Source organism: Malaclemys terrapin, chromosome 2 (genome assembly GCF_027887155.1).
Source record: "Malaclemys terrapin pileata isolate rMalTer1 chromosome 2, rMalTer1.hap1, whole genome shotgun sequence".
Classification (NCBI taxonomy): domain Eukaryota; kingdom Metazoa; phylum Chordata; order Testudines; family Emydidae; genus Malaclemys; species Malaclemys terrapin.
This window is the reverse complement of record NC_071506.1, coordinates 223,196,132-223,217,398: the sequence shown is the minus strand read 5'-3', so window position 1 is coordinate 223,217,398 and position 21,267 is coordinate 223,196,132. Positions and strand designations below refer to the sequence as shown.

The 21,267-nt window shown below is 41.6% G+C and overlaps 1 protein-coding gene across 1 annotated transcript in view; it reads left to right on the top strand.

Moving 5' to 3' along the window:
* The window catches only part of CHN2 (chimerin 2), a 211,629-nt gene extending 191,419 nt beyond the window's left edge, over nt 1-20,210 (top strand). Inside the window, exons 11-13 of the mRNA XM_054020062.1 lie at nt 9,180-9,317; nt 13,964-14,069; nt 18,393-20,210. Coding sequence (XP_053876037.1) covers nt 9,180-9,317; nt 13,964-14,069; nt 18,393-18,564 — 416 coding nt within the window. The 3' untranslated portion in view covers nt 18,565-20,210. The remainder of the gene's footprint in view (nt 1-9,179; nt 9,318-13,963; nt 14,070-18,392) is intronic.
* Nucleotides 20,211-21,267: the final 1,057 nt, after the last annotated feature.

Here is a 21,267-nt window from a genome sequence, read left to right as displayed (position 1 = left end):
TGCACCTTTGGGTGCCTGAAAGCCCCTTGGTGATGCCTGCAGACCTGTCCGGCTAGCTTTGTGGCCAGCACATTTCAGTTTATCGTGGCATGCTGTGCCTTGCACAATGTGTGTGAGGCTAAGGGGGAATACTTCCGCAGCAAGTGGGCACAGGACAGATGTGTTGTTCAAAGCCTGTATAGGCAGCCAGATCCTTCCTGTGTGCACAGCTCCTGGTTCCCGGCGAGCCAGGGAAATTAGCAATGCTGTGTACTCATACGTCATGGAACACTGGGGAGCCAGAAGGCTCTGACAAGGGATGTTAATGTGACCCTCTGGTGTGGCTGGAAAAGCTCAACAGACCATTGCCATATACTTACATTGTGAGATACCTCAGTGGGTTTCAGTCCCCTGCAGTTCATGTTACTGTACTAACTGAAAGCAAACAACTGAGGAACAGCCCTTAAGGTTAATACCTTGGGCCGTAGTTTTGTGAGGTGAGCTTTAATGCAATTTAAAGGCATCATTGAGCAATGTGTTTGTTATATGTTAACTGCTGCATTTGGGGTTGCTGTATGGGATGTACTTAAGCATTGTTAATGTTATTTTTAAAAAGTTCTGCAATATTTAGGGAGGGAATTCACACATTCCTTGCACAAAAAATGTTTTCCTATCAGCTGTTTGCATGAGTACTCCCATGATTTCTAGTGGTAACTATTTGGTCTGGGTAGGGGTCTTAAATGCACTGCTCAGTGTCCTATATTTTCACTGTTAATTTATTTTTATTTCTTTTGTCTGTGTTATCAATTATAACAAAGCCATAACGACGTCTCAGGTGACTCCTCTTCTGTTTTTTATTCTGGCGCTTTTGGACAGTGACAATTGTTTCACAGTTTACTTCACTGTAATGAACCCTGATTGTTTTGTTTCTTTGTTCAACATTAGGAAATTCATGGCCGGTGGGGGCCAGGGGCACAGGAGGGACAGAATTCATTGCATTGCTTTGGCCCCACACTTGTAGAAATCACAGGCAAGTGCTGTGAATCCTGCTGACTCCTCCCTAATGTGTGGAAAACTTGTTGACCATACTCAGAAAGCAAGGTGCACACACAAGTGATGTGAATAGTAACTTTTATGGACAAACATAGAGCTAAAACAGTTCGTAACAAGACCAAATACACAACAACAACAGGTCAGATTCCCTCGAAGGTGGTCAAACTTTAATTGTTTCAAATATGTCTCCTCGCCCTTCCCCTCTCCCTGATAAGGGAGGAATGGCTTCAAAATATTGGAGGGTGAGGGTAGAGGGGGACAAATGGAGATGTCTTCAGTGTGGGATTTGGGGACTGTACACAAGCTGGTCTACCGGAACTGGATCAGGCTCATCGTTCCCCTCCTGAATGCTCTGGAGGTTCCCCTCTCAAGGGGTTTCAGGTGCCTGCGGAGGATGTTGTGCCAGGCATCGAGCATGTTCCTTCCTGTCAGGGGTGATGGTGGGATTCACTGCCTTAGCAGCAGCCTGGCAGGCCACTGGAGGAGGACTAGGAGAAGGAGGGGCTGCTGTTTGTTCATGCAGGGGAGCAGGTGCTACAGCGGTAGGTAGGGCCTAGAAGCATGCCGCCAGCGACTGGACTATGGATTTTCTGAGTGCATGATCCTGCACATATTCCCATTGCCTGTGCAACTCTCCATTTTCAGGAAAGCCTTAACTATGCCTAAGAGCCCAATCGTTCCTTGCTCTAAGAAACTTGAACTGCTCATGACTTCCATCTATGCTAATGAACAGGTCTTTCTGTGTCTTTCTCTGCGAGCTCTGTGGTGCCACTTCTGCCTTTCCACTGGAATGGCTTCTTTGTTGGCACCGGAACGTCCTGCCAAGTCAAAGACAAGAGTAACATTGTATTGCATTTTTCCTTGGAAAGTAACTAAATCCCCCCACATCATGCAATTGTGCTATGGAAGCCACAACACTGATACATTTTAGAATCCTGGGAATGCAGCTGTTACAACCCCCTTCCTTCAGACTACTTTTGCAGCCCATTAGGAAGGAGCTGAGATTAAAAAAAATAGTAAGATGCCTGCAGTACTGTTAAAGTGTTATAAAGTTTACAGTGGATGGATGGACCGCTTGAGGTGGCGTTTGGTTCCTTCAAGGGTAACGTTACCAAGTCACCTTTCTGTTCTTTAAAGGCTGGCCATCACTTGGAGAACATAGCAGAGACTGGAATGGAAAAGAGTAGTGGCTTTCCAGTCCTGTGGAGGACACCTGGCCACCTATGCCAGAGAGATGTTTCTGATAATGGTGACCCATCTACGTATTACTGAGTGGTGGGGTTTAGTGAGCTACAAAGTTGGACCAAGCACATTTGCCCTGCTATTAAACATGAAGAACCATCTTGAATTTCTGCTACACCAAAAATTTGCTGAATTATGGTTACAGGACTGGGTGGCAATTCAAGAGAAAATGGACTGTATTCTATGCTAGCAGATGGAGTTGCCATGGAAGAGGAACAGAGACCCACAGAAAACATCCACCCACCCCTTAATCGCCTCTGCGTCACAAGAAAGTCCAGCCCCTGTGTCTAGTGAACAGCATTGAAAGGGACAGAGAAACAGAGAGTGACTCCAGAAGTGTATTTTCTTCCCTAAACTTTTGGATTAACACCACAAGTCTATCACCTCTCTGCTGCTAAAGGGCCTGGCATTTGTGCAACCACTGGAGTGGATGCTTCATTCACCCTTGCTTCTCCTGGCTTCTGCAGAGCGGCTCAGCATGGGGAGAGACTAGACACCAGGGAGTAAGAATGGTAGAAAGCATCTGAAGTGGTCACAGGGAGAATGGACTGCTCTGACATTCCTCGGACAACCAAATAGTTCCCTTTGTCTTCCTGGACATAGGCAGGCCTGCATACAAGGAACTAAGCACCCCCACCCCCCTTCCATTTGGCTCCCATTCATAAGAGGAAGGAAAGATGGGATATTGGGTGGGAGAGGAATGATGTTGGGTCATTGTACAACCATACGTGTCATGAAACTGTTCTTTCCCCACTTAGGGCCTTGGGGCCTTTTAGCATTCAGCCTCCCCCTTCTCCGCCCCCCCCCCATTTTGAGCAGCACAGGGACTATTGCTGTCAGTGATGGCCAAGAAATGCTCAGACACAAGGGCACAGGGACTGCTCATTAATAACCTGTTATGGCTTCTGCTAAATGCTTTATAGTGGTTCATGAGATTTTGATAAAATCATTGGTTTAAAGCTGTGCTGCTCCGGGACCATGTTGGGGTGGGGTGAAGGGCTGGGCTGAGGCATGTATCACCAGAGCAAGAGGGGATATTATCAGAAAGGGTGGGGGTCTGTTGTAAAATTTACCAGTGTCAGATTCTGGGGTCCTCAGGCTTCTTGGTGGAGGGGCCTCTTCAACCAGAACTGCCCGGTAGAGGTGCAGAATCACATGCTCCTCTTCCTCTGTCTCTCTTGGGGCTTCCTCTGGGAATTCCTCTGAGTCTCCGCTACCTCCTCACCCTGCCCATCATCAGTCCCAACTGATGATGAGGCCAGCAGGATTGAGGAGGGGCTCATGAGTCAGTTCAGGCTCTGTACTTGCAATCCTGGAGAGCTCCCAGTCCAGCTCATCGTAGCATGGGTATATGCTAGGTCCACTCCTGGAGCAATTGCTGGAGTCCTTCACCCTCCAGTACAAGAGCCTGGTGTACTTCATGTGCACCCAGCACTGGGATGAAATCCAGTGAATGGCAGCCATCTCCAGCCTCTGTGAAATCTCCTGGTACAGGTGAGTGTTCCTGCCAGCTGGTGAAGGTGTGAAGGACAGTCTGCTCCGAGCACACGATGAGCACCCAGGTGTGCTCCAGAGACCAGGCAGTTGCTCTCGAACCATGATCACCTGTACTGATCAATCAATTTTAGCAGAAAACTGTTCTATGGGAGTCAGGATAGGTTGCTACTACTGCTGGCAAGTGAGTTTCAGGGACCTTCATACTTTCCATTAAGGGTCATGCAGCAAAATGATCAGTGTACTGTGGGAGTGGCCCTGGAGTACTATTGCTACCTGTGTCCTGGTATACGTCCCTTGCCCCTGTCTACGCTACACTGTAGAACAAGTACAGGGTCATGCCACACCAGAGGTGCTTACATACCCACACCCCTCAGGCGTGCTAGCTTTCATGCACTAGACTGTCCATCAGGAATGTGCCTCAGGCTTCAGATGTGGACAATAGAGGGGTTGTGGCACAAAAACACACATGTATCTGTGTTCAGGCTCAAATGTAGATGCCCCTACATACACACACAAAATGCAGCTTTCCTTGTATACCTATCATCTTACCGTATTTGGGAGAGGATATTCCCTTTCTTTCCTTGTGTATGATATATCATCCTAATCCTCTCCCATATATGGTATTTCCCTCCTGCTTTGTTTCTTCAAATGTTAGTTTTGCAATTTATACTGTTTTTTTCTTTAAAAAAACAAACATTTAAAATGGTGTAGATCACATTATCTTAGAAATACTTTGTATCTGAAGTTTTCCTTGTTTGGAAGAAAATTCCTGTAAAGGCTACACTAGCTAAGGAAAACTAACCACAAAAGGAGGGATTCTGAAGTGATCATGCTCAAAGTATAACTTACAAACATTAAGAGGATGGCTTATTGTTTCTGTGTTGGATGCTGGCATCCTGTCTGCTGCCACTGTTCCCACACATACAAATCTTATTGCTCTGTGTGAGCTGTGTCTCCACATCATGACTGTAGCAGCCTGTATGGAACTTGTAGGGAGAAGCACAAGTTGCAGGAGGGAAGAGTTTGGAGGAGGCACCAGGAAGTCAGTCTGTGTGCACATGGCTAGAATGTTAGCTGCAGTAGCGGCATCTCTGTAAATATTTCTCTTAAAAAACACCGTTAGTTTACACACATGGAATCTGTGCATTTAATTACCTGGAACACAGTACTAACAATGATCTAAGAGAAAACTATTTTACTAAAACTTTTAAGACACACATCATCTTCGTCAGACTATAGGAAATGAAGTACAATAGAACGTTATAGAAAATCTCGATTAACACTATGTGTCAAACTCCGTCTAGAATAGCAGAGTTCCTGTTGACTTAAACTGGACTTGCAGGGGTACAATGAAGGCAGAATTTTACCCCCAGTGCCATAGGATTCTTAAAGGGACAGTGTCTTGTTCCTACAAAAGCATTACAACATAAATCAGAAAGGAAATTGAAACTTAGAAGTTAAAGTCATTGGCAGAGAATGTTATCTCTGGATATATTATCTCAGGTTGATAAATGCTGATGAAGCTGGGATATTAAACAGGAGATGTGCCTAGTTCTTACATACAGTAAGTTCCTTTTTACAGTCAAATGGTGTAAATGAGAATTAGGCTCACTAAGGTTGTGACAATGTTCTGTTTCAGCAATTTTTAACTAGAATAAGAGGAATAATAAGGATTTATTTAATCTAATGAATGTGGATGCTGTAGAGCAACAGTCGTTCTCTGTACTGCTGTTGACCTGCTGCATTCTGATGGCACAGAAAACACTCATTGTGCAATTTGTCCACAGAGACGCCATTGTAGTAAATGCATTTTTGTCCTTTTATTTGTTGTTGTTTCTTTGATTGGCTGGCACAACACATTTGTTATAGTATTATGCTGTTAAATATTACTTGGACCATTCAAAAGCACCCTGACTTTTATTGGCATTCGTGTAAACTGTGTGCAAGTGTCTTTGTTTTACTGGATTTGGAGTTGGACAGTTTTTTCAAAGGATCAAATCCTAAAGTCTTTAACTTGGGCAATTCTCACAATGACACTTGATTTGGCACAATAAGACCATTGGGGCCAAGGACCTTTGAAGGAAAATGTGATTTTAGTGTAAATGTAATTCAATACTGAATGTGCATAGTTTAGATTTGTGGAAGATAATACCAGTTCTGATCTCTTTCCCTATAAATTATTATTTATATCCCGTCTAAAATGTGCTGTGCCCTTTATACAACAAAGAAAAGACATGGTCCTTGACTTGAAGAGTCCAAATTTAGACATAACAGGTGGTTTGGAAGAGCAAGGAACAAGGGAAAGAAGAGTTGTTGGATGGGAAGAAAGAACAGAAAAACTTAAGTTGTGCTATATTACTGTGTGCTAAATTAATTAAATTTTTACAGATTAGTACACACAAACTTTTGGTATTGACATCATAATAGCTGCTTTATGGCAATTTATCTTATTGCAGAGCTGTGGACAATTTTGGTAATGAAGAAAGAAAAAGGTATCATTGTAAAATGAATTAGGTTCCTTTAAGTTAATAGCACTGATGCTCTTCTGTTTTACATTTTGTCCTTGACTCCACACTTCTTCCTTAATGGCTTTGAACATTTCTAAAATTTTTAAATACAAATCCAGTCATCCTGGGAAAATAGAAAATAAGTGTAGCTTGCCAGAGTTGCTTTAAAAGGGTAGGGGGAAGGAGAGAAACATCAATAGGTATCCGTTGGAGAAGATTTTAAATTTGTGATTTTTCATACAACAGAAATGTATTTATATTCCCTTATACTTTCAAAAATTTTCTTCAGTTGCATTTTTTATAGACTTATGTTTATTTTTGAAGTGCCACAGTCTCTTGAAACAACTCATTTTGTGATTCATGGGCTAATACACTTTTGTTACAGTGATCTTCAAGCAAAGATATAAATAAAATGTATGTTTGTGTGGCATTTGATGCAGCTAGAGTGCCAGTTTAAGGATGCTTGCTATACTACACTGTAAAAACATTGACTAAATAGCACTTCCATTTAGTATACTAGTGACCTTGCTGTTAAATAAAGACAAGTAATGGATGCAACATTCAGATTTGCCATATCTGTTTGATGCAGCTGCTGACTTCTTGAAAGCATCTGTTTTCAGTGTAGCATTTTTAGCATTCAGCATACAGCAATTAAATAGAGCTGTCCAAACAATGTTTTATAATACTAATGCTACTGTGCCAAGTATGTGTGGATAAACAAGAGATTGGGGCAGAGTAAACATTCTGTTAGGGGTATGGATGCAGTGTTAAATTAAATACTGATGTATGTGTTCAGACTACTAGCTATATCAAAAAAGGCTGTTTATTTTAAACACAAAGCATATAATCTCCTCTTGCTGAGTACATGTAGCTCCTGTTAGTGCTAATGAGAGTTATGTGCATGCATTAGACAGAAGAACAGATTCCTTAAAGATTAATGCAATAGGTTTGTACAGAACATCTAGAATCAACACAAGCTGTTTTCTCCTGCAGTGAAAAATAAACAGAAGCATGTTTACAGTACATTCCCTCTTAAGAAAGATTGTCACCAGCACCTTAGGAGCAGTACACAGGACATACACACATTATCTACTTATATGGTCCCTATTAGTATCTGAGCTCCTCACTGTGTTTCATGTATTTATCCTCACAACACCCCTATGAGGCAGGGAAGTACTACTGTCATTACAGATGGAGTACTGAAACATGGAGAAAATAAGTATCTTGCCCAAGGTCATACAGTGAGTCTGGGTGGAGCAGGGAATTAAACCTGGACCTCCCAAGTCCCAGGCTGCCACCCTAACCACTGGACTATCCTTCCTCTCTCTTGTGTATGGGTATACTGGGTATGGCATATTCACCTTTCACTGGGGCTGGTTGAAAAAGACAAAGAGGAGAGCAAGCGTGTCACTTTCAGGTGCAGGGCAGAGAGAGAATGCCATGAGTCCTGAGCAATTCTCCAAGTAAAGAAAAATGTGGACATTGTGGTCAGGGCCAGCTCCAGGCACCAGCCTGGCAAGCAGGTGCTTGGAGCGGCCGCTCCGGAGAGGGGCGGCATGTCCAGGTATTCGAGGGCAATTCGGCGGATGGTCCCTCACTCCTGCTGGGAGCAAAGGACCTCCTGCCGAATTGCCACCACAGATCACGATCACAACTTTTTTTTTTTTTTTTTTTTTTTTTGGCTGCTTGGGGCGGCCAAAACCCTGGAGCCGGCCCTGATTGTGGTACTGAAAATAAAGGTGGAGAGAGGAAGTTGTACACATGCAGGAAGCCACACACACACACATCCATATAATCTGACATGGGTGTGGCCAGTTTCTGAGAAAAGGAACGGGTGTTTATGATGCACAAAAACTAGTCCGTTTCTCCAACTCTTCAGTGGGATGGAAGGAAAAGAGGTCTTTTCAGGAATAACAAATGCTGACTTTTGGAAAAGGTCAAGTCAGTGCCTAATGGAAAAATGTCTGCAAATAGTCATTTGAACTTGAAAACTAACTTTGATTCAGCGATATTTGCAATTCGTTCATTTTCCTTTTCAGCAGGCATTTCAGTGGTCAAGCTTTACTAGCATCAACTGAGTGTTGAGCTAAAATGATTGAAAGGGAGTTTTGAATCATTCTCTGCAATATTTGAAATTCAAAATTCATGTAATTTTGGTTACATGAGTCACGTAATCATTTAACAGAAACAATACCACATGACTTACGTAGCTAAATGCCATGGCGGGACTATTTAAATTGAGATATTTACCAGAAACTGTTCACCTGCTGTTTGGATAGGAAAACAAATTTAGAAGACAACAGAAAATTTCAAAGCAACAAGCAGAGTCTGTGATCTGTTTATCATTGTGCCCCAGCAAATAGATCATGTGATTAGGATTCAAAAGAGCAGGGTTCTTTTCCAAACTGTTATTTGTCTGCTTGGTAACCTTGAGCAAGTCACTTCACCACTGTGTTCCTCGGTTTCCCCACTTGTAAAATACAATTATCTCCTTTGTAAATGGCTTTGAGATCTGTGTGTAAAAAGTGCTATATAAATGCTAGCTATTAGAATGTTATTGTCAACATTTAACAAACAGGCAGAATTCAGCAGTTGCATTATTCATCCTGACTGTTTGCACTCAGCATTAGAAATCCTACGTGGGATGATATGCTGTAGATTTTGGTGTTGTATTTGCCAGTTTATATTGAAGCTATGAACCATCAAGACTTGCAAAAAGTGAAGGAAATACTATTCATTGATATCTGGAGAATTGGTGGTTTTATGTTTGTTTCAAATGCTGTCTGCAGATTATTTCTTGTAAGGATGGAAGGAATAAACCTTAATCAGTATTAAGGAGGCCAAGCCTTGCTGAAGTAAAATTATGCTATTTTAACAAAAGATTTCTTGCTTCTCTTCTAGATGGTGACAAGGCTGATATCTCTGCAAGTTTATATCCAGACATAAACATTATTGCTGGAGCACTGAAGCTATATTTCAGAGACTTGCCGATTCCTGTAATCACCTATGAGACCTACTCCAAGTTTATGGAGGCAGCAAGTAAGAATTGCATAACAATTCATATAATTTTTAATTACATTTTCTCCTAAAAATGTTTTTTATAAAAAAAATTCAAGCCTTTCTAACAAAGTGGAAGCAAATACATTGCTTTGTTCATTGCTCTTTCATCATTTTCCTCTTTTAAATGGAATGTTTATATCAGTGTTGATATAGAGCTGTTCCCCTGCAGCTATGTATGGCTGTGTAAATCAGGGTAGCTTCTCTGAGTCAAGGGAGCTACACCTTACACCAGCTGAGGATCTGAGCCAATCTGTTTGCTGTAATGGGAGCTGTTTATGCAGTGGTCTTAAAAAATACAGTTCTGCTTTAAGGAATTAAACCGTTAGGGATTAAACTGCTTTAAGGCATTGGGAGATCCCTAGGGACAGGAAAGGAAGCATCTTTTCTCTATTCTATGAGCTACAGAGTAGTAATGGAGCCGTTCCTCAGCTGCTATTCTATTCACAGGGCAGAATAGCTGCTATTATGCTTATTCCTTTACACACCCAAGACTAGAATAGTCAATGAATCCACCAGGTCCTGCTTTTCATACCCCAGGCCCAAATTGCCATTGTGAGGGAGCATGCAGTGAGCCCCTATGAAGCTGAGCTTTATGGGAAGCAGTGGATGCACATCCCCTGTATTATTTCTCATGTTCTCTGCTCCCCTTGTGTAGCAGAACAGCACTGGCTCCAAAGCAAATCTGGCAGAGGAAGAAGCAGGCTTTGCCCCCAAGTTTCTTTGTTAATGGTACTGTGTTACACATGATGACATTCCATTATAAAAACTTGCTGAAATGGAATTGCACAACTCTGAAAAGATTCCAGAATAAATCAATTTAAGATTTCAAGTAAGAAATCATGCATTTTTTAAAACAACAAGGAGTCTGGTGGCACCTTAAAGACTAACAGATTTATTTGGGCATAAGCTTTCGTGAGTAAAAACCTCACTTCTTCGGGTCCAAAGAAGTGAGTTTTTTACTCACGAAAGCTTATGCCCAAATAAATCTGTTAGTCTTTAAGGTGCCACCAGACTCCTTGTTGTTTTTGTAGATACAGACTAACACGGCTACCCCCTGATACTTGACATGCATTTTTTAAATAACTGAGTCCCATTGACTTTAAAACTGTACTGTAGAGCAAAGAACATAACGACAGACATACTGGGTCAGACCAGTATCTAGCCCAGTATCCTGTCTTCTGACAGTGGCCAATGCCAGGTGCTTCAGAGAGAATGTACAGAACAGGTAATTATCAAGTGATCCATCCCCTGTCGCCCATTCCCAGCTTCTGGCAAACAGAGGCTAGGGCCACCATCCCTGCCCATCCTGGCTAAAAGCCATTGATGGACGTATCTTCCATGAATTTATCTAGTTCTTTTTTTGAACCCTGATATAGTCTTGGCCTTCACAACATCATCTGGCAAAGAGTTCCACAGGTTGATTGTGGGTTACATGAAGAAATACTTCCTTTTGTTTGTTTTAAACCTTCTGCCTATTAATTTCATTTGGTGACCCCTAGTTCTTGTGTTATGAGAAGGAATAAATAGCACTTCCCTATTTACTTTCTCCAAACAAGTTATGATTTTAAAGACCTCTATCATATCCTCCCTTAGTCATCTCTTTTCCAAGCTGAAAAATCCCTGTTTTATTAATCTCTCCTCATATGGCAGCCGTTTCATACCCATAATCATTTTTGTTGCCCTTTTCTGAATCTTTTTCCACTTCCAGTATTTCTTTTTTGAGAAGGGGCAACCACATTTGAATGCCGCATTCAAGATGTGGGCATACCCTGGATTTATATAGAGGCAATATGATACTTTCTGTGTTATCTATTCTTTTCCTAGTGATTCCCAACATTCTGTTAGCTTTTTTGACTGCTGCTGCACATTGAGTGGATATTTTCTGAGAATTATCCAGAATGACTCCAAGATCTTTCTTGAGTGGTAACAGCTAATTTAGACCTCATCATTTTGTATGTAACATTGGGGTTATGTTTTCCAATGTGCATAACTTTGAATTTATCAACATTTGTTGCCCAGTCACCCAGTTTAGTGAGATCCCTTTGTAACTCTTCGCAGTCTGCTTTGGACTTAACTATCTTGAGTAGTTCTGTATCATCTGCAAATTTTGCCACCTCACGTTTACCCCTTTTTCCAGATCATTTATGAATATGTTGAACAGCACTGGTCCCAGTACAGACCCCTGGGGGACACCGCTATTTACCTCTTTCCATTCTGAAAACTGACCATTTATTCCTACACTTTGTTTACTATCTTTTAACCAGTTACTGATCCATGAAAGGACCTTCCCTCTTATCCCATGACAGCTTATTTTGCTTAAGAGCCTTTGTTGAGGGACCTTGTCAAAGTCTTTCTGAAAATTTAAGTACACTATACCCATTGGATCATCCTTATCCACATGCTTGTTGACCCCCTCAAAGAATTCTAATAGATAGGTGAGGCATGATTTCCCTGTACAAAAACCATGTTGAATCTCCCCCCAACAAATCATGTTCATCTATCTGTCTGATAATTCAGTTCTTTACTATAGTTTCAACCAGTTTGCCCAGTACTGAAGTTAGGCTTACTGGCCTGTAATTGCTGGGGTCACCTCTGGAGCCTTTTTTAAAAATTGGTGCCACATTAACTATCCTCCAGTCCTCTGGTACAAAAGCTGATTTAAATGATAGGTTACATACCACTGTTAGTAGATCTGCAATTTCACATTTGAGTTCCTTCAGAACTCTTGGGTGCATAGGCACTGACTCCATGGGTGCTCAACACCCACCGGCAGCCCCCATATCCCCTTCCCCTACCGCCTCCAGATCGCCGGCGGCCCCACTGATCAGCCCCTCCCAGTCCCTCCCACCTGCCATGGATCAGCTGCTCCACAGCATTCAGGAGGCGCTGGGGGAAGGGGAGAGAAGCGAGGGTGCAGCCCGCTCAGGGGAGGGGGCGGAACAGGGCGGGGAGAGGCAGGGTTGGGGTGCAATCTTGGGGGAAAGGGTAGAGTGGGGTGTGGCCTGGGCCAGGACTGGTATACTAGAAAGTTGGCACCTATGCCTGGGTGAATACCATCTGGTCCTGGTGTCTTATTACTGTTTAGTTTATCGATTTGTTCCAAAACCACCTCTAATGACACCTCAATCTAGGACAGTGCCTCAAAATTTGTCACCTAAAAAGATTGGATCAGATTTGGGAATCTCCATCACATCCTCAGCCATGAAGACTGATGCAAAGAATTCATTTAGTTTCTCTGCAATGGCCTTATCATCCTTGAGTGTTCCTTTAGCATCTCAATCATCCAGTGGCCCCACTGGTTGTTTAGCAGGCTTCCTACTTCTGATGTACTTTTTTTGCTATTACTTTTTGAGTCCTTGGCTATTCTTTAAATTTGTTTTTGACCTTTCTAATTATATTTTTACACTTTACTTGCCAGAGTTTATGCTCCTTTCTATTTTCCTCAGTAGGATTTAACTTCCACTTTTTAAAGGATGCCTTTTTGAAGCATGGATAAGCAATAAGCATAATGTTCTTAACTATTGTCCTTTCCCTTCCTCCTCGCCATACAGTCTTAATAATATCACAGGCCTCTCACTTACGCTCCTCTCTCTTTCTTCCCTCATCACATGAAATTCTTCAAGCTTGGCATTAATCTTCTAAATAACATGCTCAGATCAACTTACTAGCATCAGTTTACTAATCTTTTAAAAAGCATGACAAAGATTTTTGGCCTTCTAAGGTTCAATCTGTTTGCGCTCCTACATTTTGATGAAAAATTATGTAGCAAATATAACTTTGACTTGTCTTGGAACATATAATGCCATATTCTTCTTATATAATTCCTGACTAGATAGTTGGACATTGCCAAATATTTTAAATTACCATCACAATTCCCACATCACATTATCTACAGTACAATACATGATTTTGTGGTGATGTTTGATTTTAGTTTCATTAGCAAATTTTTAGTACAGTCCAATATATTTGACCGCTGCCTCAAAGGATATATTTAACTTAAATTTCCATTGCAAGGAACTCATGCCGCCTGTGCTGGACTTGGATGTGAATTAGTATAGCTTACCCCCCGTTGGTCATTGCGTACCAGAGGCCACCTATGCTGCCTATATAAGAACTCTGATCAGCATCTGCTCAGTGCAACGGCTGCCTGCTCCTCACCTGCTAGGTGTAGTGCTGTGTTCTTGGAATAAAGCCTGATACTGCTTCAGCTGAACCTGAATCTGTTGTGTTATCTTGTTTCATGACACCCATCTTTCTTTGACGGATAGTCCAGATATCACATAAAATCAGAGTCTAGATGAAGGGTAGATGCAAGTCAGAATATTAAAAATACTATAAGAGAAGGCTCAGGTGCTGTAGTCAGACATGCAGGCATGAAAGTAATTACACAAAGTCTCAGTTGTTGATTGCTTGACAGGTTAAAACCATTTTATTAGCTATCTTGGCATCCTTGCAAAAACGCTCCATATATAAATGTAATATTTATCCCCAGCTGCACATTCAAGAACTGGACTATACCATCTGTCCTTATAAATGGTTCTGTAACATTATTGTAGCTTCTTGCATTATTGCCTATTTATGTGTGTGTAAAACTACTGATGTTAATTCGGTTTTGTGTTTTACAGAAATTTCCAATCCTGATGAACGATTAGAAGCTGTCCATGAAGTATTGATGCTACTTCCTGCTGCGCACTATGAGACACTTAGATATCTAATGATTCATCTCAAAAAGTAAGTCAGTTTGCATGCAGCATAACCCTTGAACAGCTTACATCTTTCTACTTTGACACAGAGATATAATAGAAAGCAATTATAAGCCTCCAGCCCAAAGGTTAAAACTACACTGCTACAAATAAGATGAGAATAAACAAGCAAGAAGAGTAACTTTGCACTTACACAGCATAGTGCCTTCCATCAGCAAATCTCAATATATGTTAGAAATGTTAATTTAGTTTTGTAATGACCACACACAGTCACAAAAGAACAAAATACAATAATTTTCCTACGTGAGACATAATAAATAATTAGGTTATACTTTGTAATACAACTGTAGTTACAGATGCATGTAGGGGATCCATGCAAGACTGGAATTTCTCTAAATAGTTGTGTCCATCAGGGCCACACAGGGTCTCCTTGGGCTTCCATAAGTGCATTAAGGGTAAACTCCCTCATTTTCCTCTTTCCACCAATGGGAGTCAGATGGAACCTGGCAAGTATCTGACCCACTAATTTTTATTTTTGACTAAGCCTTCTAAAAATCCTCTTTAGAACTCTTCTGATGACCTTGATTTTTGACTGCTGTGATCACTTCGACCCATCTGGACTTGGTACTGACTGACAGCTAAACCCCTGTACAAATCCCCCTGTAGAGGGGTCCTTAGCATGGTGGACTCAAAACCTGTGGTCTTCACATACTGTCCATCCTATGATGGCCTAATTCTCTTAAAAGATGGCCACAGAAAGTTCCTCAGCTGTCTAGGAAAGTCTCACATTCTCAGCAGATGCTCAGTGTGCATGTCATTCTCTGCTAGGACATGTGAGACATGAGGCTGAAGCTCCATCTTCTGGAACAATCCATGAAGGTCTCCTCCGACCCTGAGGAGACGAGCTCTAAAATCCTGCTAGTAGACAAACCAGCATCATCCAGTGCCCCATTTAGTCTTCAAGGTAACTTGTCTGCTAGCACAGAGAAAACAGCACTGACACCCCAGCACCGAAGCTGACCTCAATATCAACAGCATCAAAATGGGCACTAAGACCTCCAGTGTTGAAGTCCAGCATGTAGAGGGGCTTCTTGAAACACAGAGGCAAAGACTCCAGCTGGAGCTTAGCATCCTCCCATAAGGACAGACAACACGAAGCCTCTAGAGATAAATCCATCAAGTCCAGCACAGTTCAAGGGTCGGGGAGAATGAGCTGCCTCCAGTGCCAAAAACCCCACTGGCACCAATCGGGGCTCCAGTGATGCAACCCTCAGCATCAAAGCCAAACACAGAGAATGAGCTCAAGGGAGAACTGGAACAGCCATCAGTGCTGAAGCACCTGTAGGTACCAATACAGACCCTGGTAGTGGGAGTGCCATACACTTTGATGCTGTCTCTGGAGGAGATCTACCCCTCCTCACTGTCACCATGGCATACGTTCTCCCCCTCTTCAAGTAGTAAGCCTTCTCTTCTGAGATCAGCGGTCAACACTACAGAATAGTTTGCTGGCTTCCTATGCAGGACCCTGCCACTATCAGTCACCATGGCCCTACTGGTGTTACTGGGGTCCACCATCTCGTGGATCAAAAAGCCAGTCTCCACTACACTCATGGAAGAGGTCACTCTCCCCATCAGCATCTCTGGCCAGACCACCTACACTGGAGTACCAAGAGGAACCAGATCCAGAGACAGAGCAACACCAGTTCCCTGTATCACCACCAAAGGCCCTCATCTTCATCTCCTGACAAAGCAGTATCCTCAGCACTGGTACCAGGACCTCATGACTATAAACACTCCAAAATTTCCATGTGAAGACTGTTGACGCTCTGGCGATGGAGATGGCAATGATAATCAGAGAAATCCCACAAGCTATTTGATATAGTGTCAGCTTCTGGTCCAGCCAGGATTGTCTCTCATAAACGGAGGACTGCTCCATGGTGAGAATATGCTTCAGGTTGGCGGGCTGTCTGTGGGTGAGGACTGGCCTGCCACCCAAGGCCTGTGAAGTGAGGGATCGTTGTCCAGGATGGGTTGTAGATCACTGATGATACGTTGAAGAGGTTTTAGCTGGGGACTGTATGTGATGGCCAGTGGAGTTCTATTGGTTTCTTTCTTGGGCTTGTCTTGCAGTAGGAGACTTCTGGGTACATGTCTGGCTCTGTTGATCTGTTTCCTTATTTCCTCATGCGTGTATCGAGAATGCTTGGTGAGGATTTTGTAGGTGTTGGTCTCTGTCTGAGGGGTTGGAGCAGATACGGTTGTATCTCAGTGCTTGGCTGTAGACAATGGATCATGTGGTGTGTCCGGGATGGAAGCTGGAGGCATGAAGGTAGGCATAGTGGTCGGTGGGTTTTTGGTATAGGGTGGTGTTAACGTGACCATCACTTATTTGCACCGTGGTATCTAGGAAGTGGACCTCCCATGTAAATTGGTCCAGGCTGAGGTTGATGGTGGGGTGGAAGCTGTTGAAATCGTGGTGAAATTTTTCCAGAGTCTCCTTCCCATGGGTCCAGATGATGAAGATGTCATCAATGTAGCGTAAGTAGAGAAGGGGTATGAGTGGACGAGAGCTGAGGAAGCGTTGTTCCAGGTCAGACATAAAAATGTTGGCATATTGTGGGGCCATGCGGGTGCCCATAGCAGTGCCACTGGTCTGGAGGTATATATTGTCATCAAATTTGAAATAGTTGTGTGTGAGGATAAAGTCACAGAGCTCAGCAACCAGTTGCACTGTGGCATCAGCAGGTATAATGTTCCTGACAGCTAGTATTCCATCTGTGTGTGGGATGTTCGTGTAGAGAGCCTCTACATCCATGGTGGCTAGGATGGTGTTTTCTGGAAGGTCACCAATGCACTGTAGTTTTCTCAGGAAATCAGTGGTGTCACGGAGATAGCTGGGAGTGCTGGTGGCGTAGGGTCTGAGTAGGGAGTCCACATATCCAAACAGTCCTTCCGTGAGGGTGCCAATGCCCGAGATGATGGGACGTCCAGGATTTCCAGGTTTGTGGATCTTGGGTTATTCTATCTACTACCCCAGTCGGGGCTCTAAGGGTATGTTGATTTGTTCCTGTGTTAGTGTAGGAAGTGTCCTGAGTAGATGGTGCAGCTCTGCACTTGCTAAAAGATTCAAAAGCCACAGAGACTGTCCCTTACAGGTTCATCCAAATTCTTATCCAAAGCAGGAATTCAGCACCAGGAAGACTTACTCCTCCAAACAGAAAAGACGGTCTGGAACAATATGGACCCTGTAGAGGCACCAATACTGAAAATCCTCAATTATATGCAGCTCCTAAAACAGGCTGGACTAGCATTTGGTTCTCTCAAGGTCCATTTAACAGTTCATTTCCACCTGCTATCAGCTGGCTGGAAAGTCTCTCCTTCTGAACATCGAGGTGCACTCTATCATGGCACAGGCTGTTAAGCATTATACCCTTGACATGGCAGTCAGGGCAGACACCATGTTCAGGAGAGCAGTGCTACAATCATTGTGTGACTGATATGGCTGGAACTCCTCACTTCAGACGTTCTGAGAAGACACTCCTTGCCAGTCACCTACAGTGGGATCCACACTGACACATACTTGAAGAAAGAACGGTTACTTACCCTCCAGTAACTGTGTTTTTTCTAGATGTTGTAGAGTGTGTTGATCCAACGACACATCTCCAACACCACTTTTGAAGTCCTAGGGTAACGGGTTTTGAATTGCAAGGGAATTGAGGCGAGGATTGCAGCTGCCACACCCTTTATGTCCTTGAGGAACGAGTACAAGGTAGCACAGGGCTCATGTATGGCCCTGACAGACACTGCTATTCAAAGAAATTCCAGTCTCACGTGCCTAGGTACATGCGCACCGACGATGGGATCCACACTGATTACATCATCTCAAAGGACCACAGTTACTGGAGGGTAAATAACCGTTGTTTACAGTGTAATTATCCTGTGATTATTCTTTTTGATAAAATAATTACTACTAATTCTTTCTAACTGGAAGTTTAACCATATGACTGAATCACTTCAGTGTCATTCCTAATATATATTTTAAGACTCCACATATGGTAACCATATTATATTTATACTGGAGTTATCAGTTTTGTGGTGAATTTTCCATTTATATGAATAAGTAGCATTTAAAAGTTTTCCATAAGCAAAACCACGGTGAAATTGCACTGTAATTGCTGTGTGACTACAGTGAGATTATAGTCACTAAAGTGTAACCAAGATTGTATGCTGCAACAACATCATTATCTAACAATGCTTGAAGCAAAACAGTCTCATAACATAACGCTACTATATATTAGATTTTTCTAGTAAAGAAATTGCTACTTACTTATTTTATTTTTTCCTACTTTAGGGTTACCTTGAATGAAAAGGAGAATTTTATGAATTCTGAAAACCTGGGAATAGTGTTTGGACCTACTTTAATGAGACCTCCAGAGGACAGTACTCTTACTACCCTGAATGACATGCGGTACCAGAAGCTTATTGTGCAAATTTTAATAGAAAATGAAGATGTTTTGTTCTAAACAATGAAGAAGTAACTTCATAGCCACCTGCTTTGAAATTATTAGTTTAAAGGAAAATCAACATTTCTTTATAGTTAAAAAAAAAAAAAAAAAAAAAAAGAAGAGAAAGTTCCTGGGCTGCACTTCACTTTCTGCGATATTGCAGATGAATGCCAAAATGTTTAATAAAGCCTATGTCTTATAGACATATGCCTCTTTTTTAGGGGGAAAAAAAAAAGTCAGAAAAAATCCTTTACCTTGTATCTTTTGCCTTGCCTCATATGTATATTTGTTTTGAGAAGCTGCAAACACTTTTACTAACTTAAGGAACACAAAACATATTTTAATATGGCTAAAGAAGCAAAAAGGTACTTAATCAGTGTTACTTGTATACAGCTATACATTTCCCCACTCTGTAAGACATAATTGTGTGTGTCAATTGTGAAACAGAACCTATATTATCAAGATATTTTACTTTAATTAGCTGCTAGAATGGCATTTTATTTTAGCAAACAATAATTCAATGTGATGCATTTTTTCCATATATCCTCTCCTGCATTTTTGTTATGATATACTGAAATCATTTACCACTAGTGCAGTATTATCCTGACATACCTCTTTTATTGCAAATGTTTTAAAAGAAAGAGACTTCTTTTTTTAAAATGTGTATTCTAACTTTCTTTAGGTTTTTGTTTATATTTTAGGCATTCTAAGATTGAATAGTACATTTTTAGTCATTTGGTATTTTCTAACAAGTATAGTCTTATTTTATTTTTTCCCATCCAAAATGTGGTGTTGAAGGTTTTCAAAAGTCTGGTGGTAGTATCAGTTTCACATGCCAGATGTTTCTTGGAGTACAGTAATGTGTAAGTTAAGTGATGCTGGGACACTGGATATTTTCTGGCCCTGTTGAAAAGTTAGCACTTTTGTTTTACTTAATTATGATTTTTTTTTTGTAAAAAGCAATTTGTCATGTTTCTGTATTTATAAATGTACAGTAAATCTGCTGAAAATGTGAGTATTTCTCTTGAATGTGTTTTCTGATGGTTTGTTTTTAAAAACAAGAATGTGTAAGAAGTATGGGAGTTGGTACATTTAAATTTATTACCAATTTTTTTATTTTCCTCCTCTCACAAATATTGACCTACATGGTTCGTAATCTAACTGAAACATATTTCTAATGTTAAAATGTTTCTCAGCATGAGATTTTTCTAAAAACATAGACAGGCAGCATACTTTACTACCAAACTGAATTTTCAGTATGAAAAGCTATAAACTCTCTTTGTGATTGTATGGATCACATGCTTGGTAACTCTGTGATAGTTTTCTGAATTATTTCAGGGAGCATAGCTTTCTATTCAAATTGAAAAATGAGTGTAATTATGATAATTAAGGGGGGAGGGAATACTGTAAATTTGTTGGTCTTTAGAGACATTTTCAAGGCCTAGGTAGATTAACCCAGATTGCACAGCAGATGCTAAATAGTTCTGATTTGCTGATACTACTATAGATTCGCCTAAATTGTACAGGTTTATTTGTTGTAGGTTCTGTACTAAATATTGTCATAAAAATGATCTGGAAATGGCTTTATTTTGTGAAGTAAAATATGCTTTGTAATTTATGATAGTGTAAATGGAAGGAAAATCCCATTAAATGTGTTAAGAGTTCTGGTGTCTGTTGTTTTGACCATATAGTAACCTGGGAAACAAACCAAACTCAGTTTCTGTCAGTCCTCCCATCATTGCTGAAAAGTTCATTATTGGTAAAACTCAAAACTAGTTTTACTATCAATAGTTTTGAACTGGTAGTGGGATGCTCATACTTCTGCAGCTTCCCTTCTGAGCTGTGCCACCAAATTTCTATTCTTAGAAGGTCAAGTAAGCAGAGAACCAATATATCCCAATCAACTATACACACAATGCCTATTCCGTGAAACCAAAGCAATTTTTTACTCTACTCACTTGCATGCAAGAGTTTGAACATGACAATTTTCCTTCATTTCTTTTCAGTCGGGATTTTGTTGTTTAAGAGAGCGCTCTGTTTTACTGATACTTTTGAATTGGAGGAAAGATGAGCGAAGGTCTGCAATCCTACCTTTGACTGCTTCACCTCTCCCTACGTAGTGTGAATTGGTGCCTTTGATATACCTCCTGTACTGAGTGTCAAACTATTGTAGAAGGTAGTGCCTTTAGAAATATCCATTTAAAAGCAGCTTTGGGTGGAGAAGGCCTCTAATTTATACTATGGATGTTACTTTAAAAGAGAGGGAGGTGGAACCAGAGGGAGAGGGGAGTGCAATTATTCTTCTACACACTCCTAATGCTAATCTGGAATTGATGGTTGGTCTCTGCCTCAGCTGGATGACAGGTAGCATCACCTATGGAATGTGAAACTCCAGCCCCCCTCCTGCCATCTCCCTGGTGAGAGTTCTAATTGAAGCAAATGAAAAACAAGCAGAGCCTGCTCCTGTGAAACAGAATGTCTGCCAAAGAACAGAGCCTGGCAAACAAACTTCTGGAAAGCAAGAGTATGCGCCAATGTGGAGAGTGAGCTGGTTCTGACTGGATTATACCAAGGCTCTTGGTCTCCTCTCACAGAATACAGCAGAGCCTGATGCTGTGATGGCTCCCTCACCAGGCACTGCTAAAGAGTGGTGAGAGCAGTTTGCAAGGTGTCCCAGAAGGTTCCCCTGTGGCATGCATCACTTCACTGGTGGACCATCTC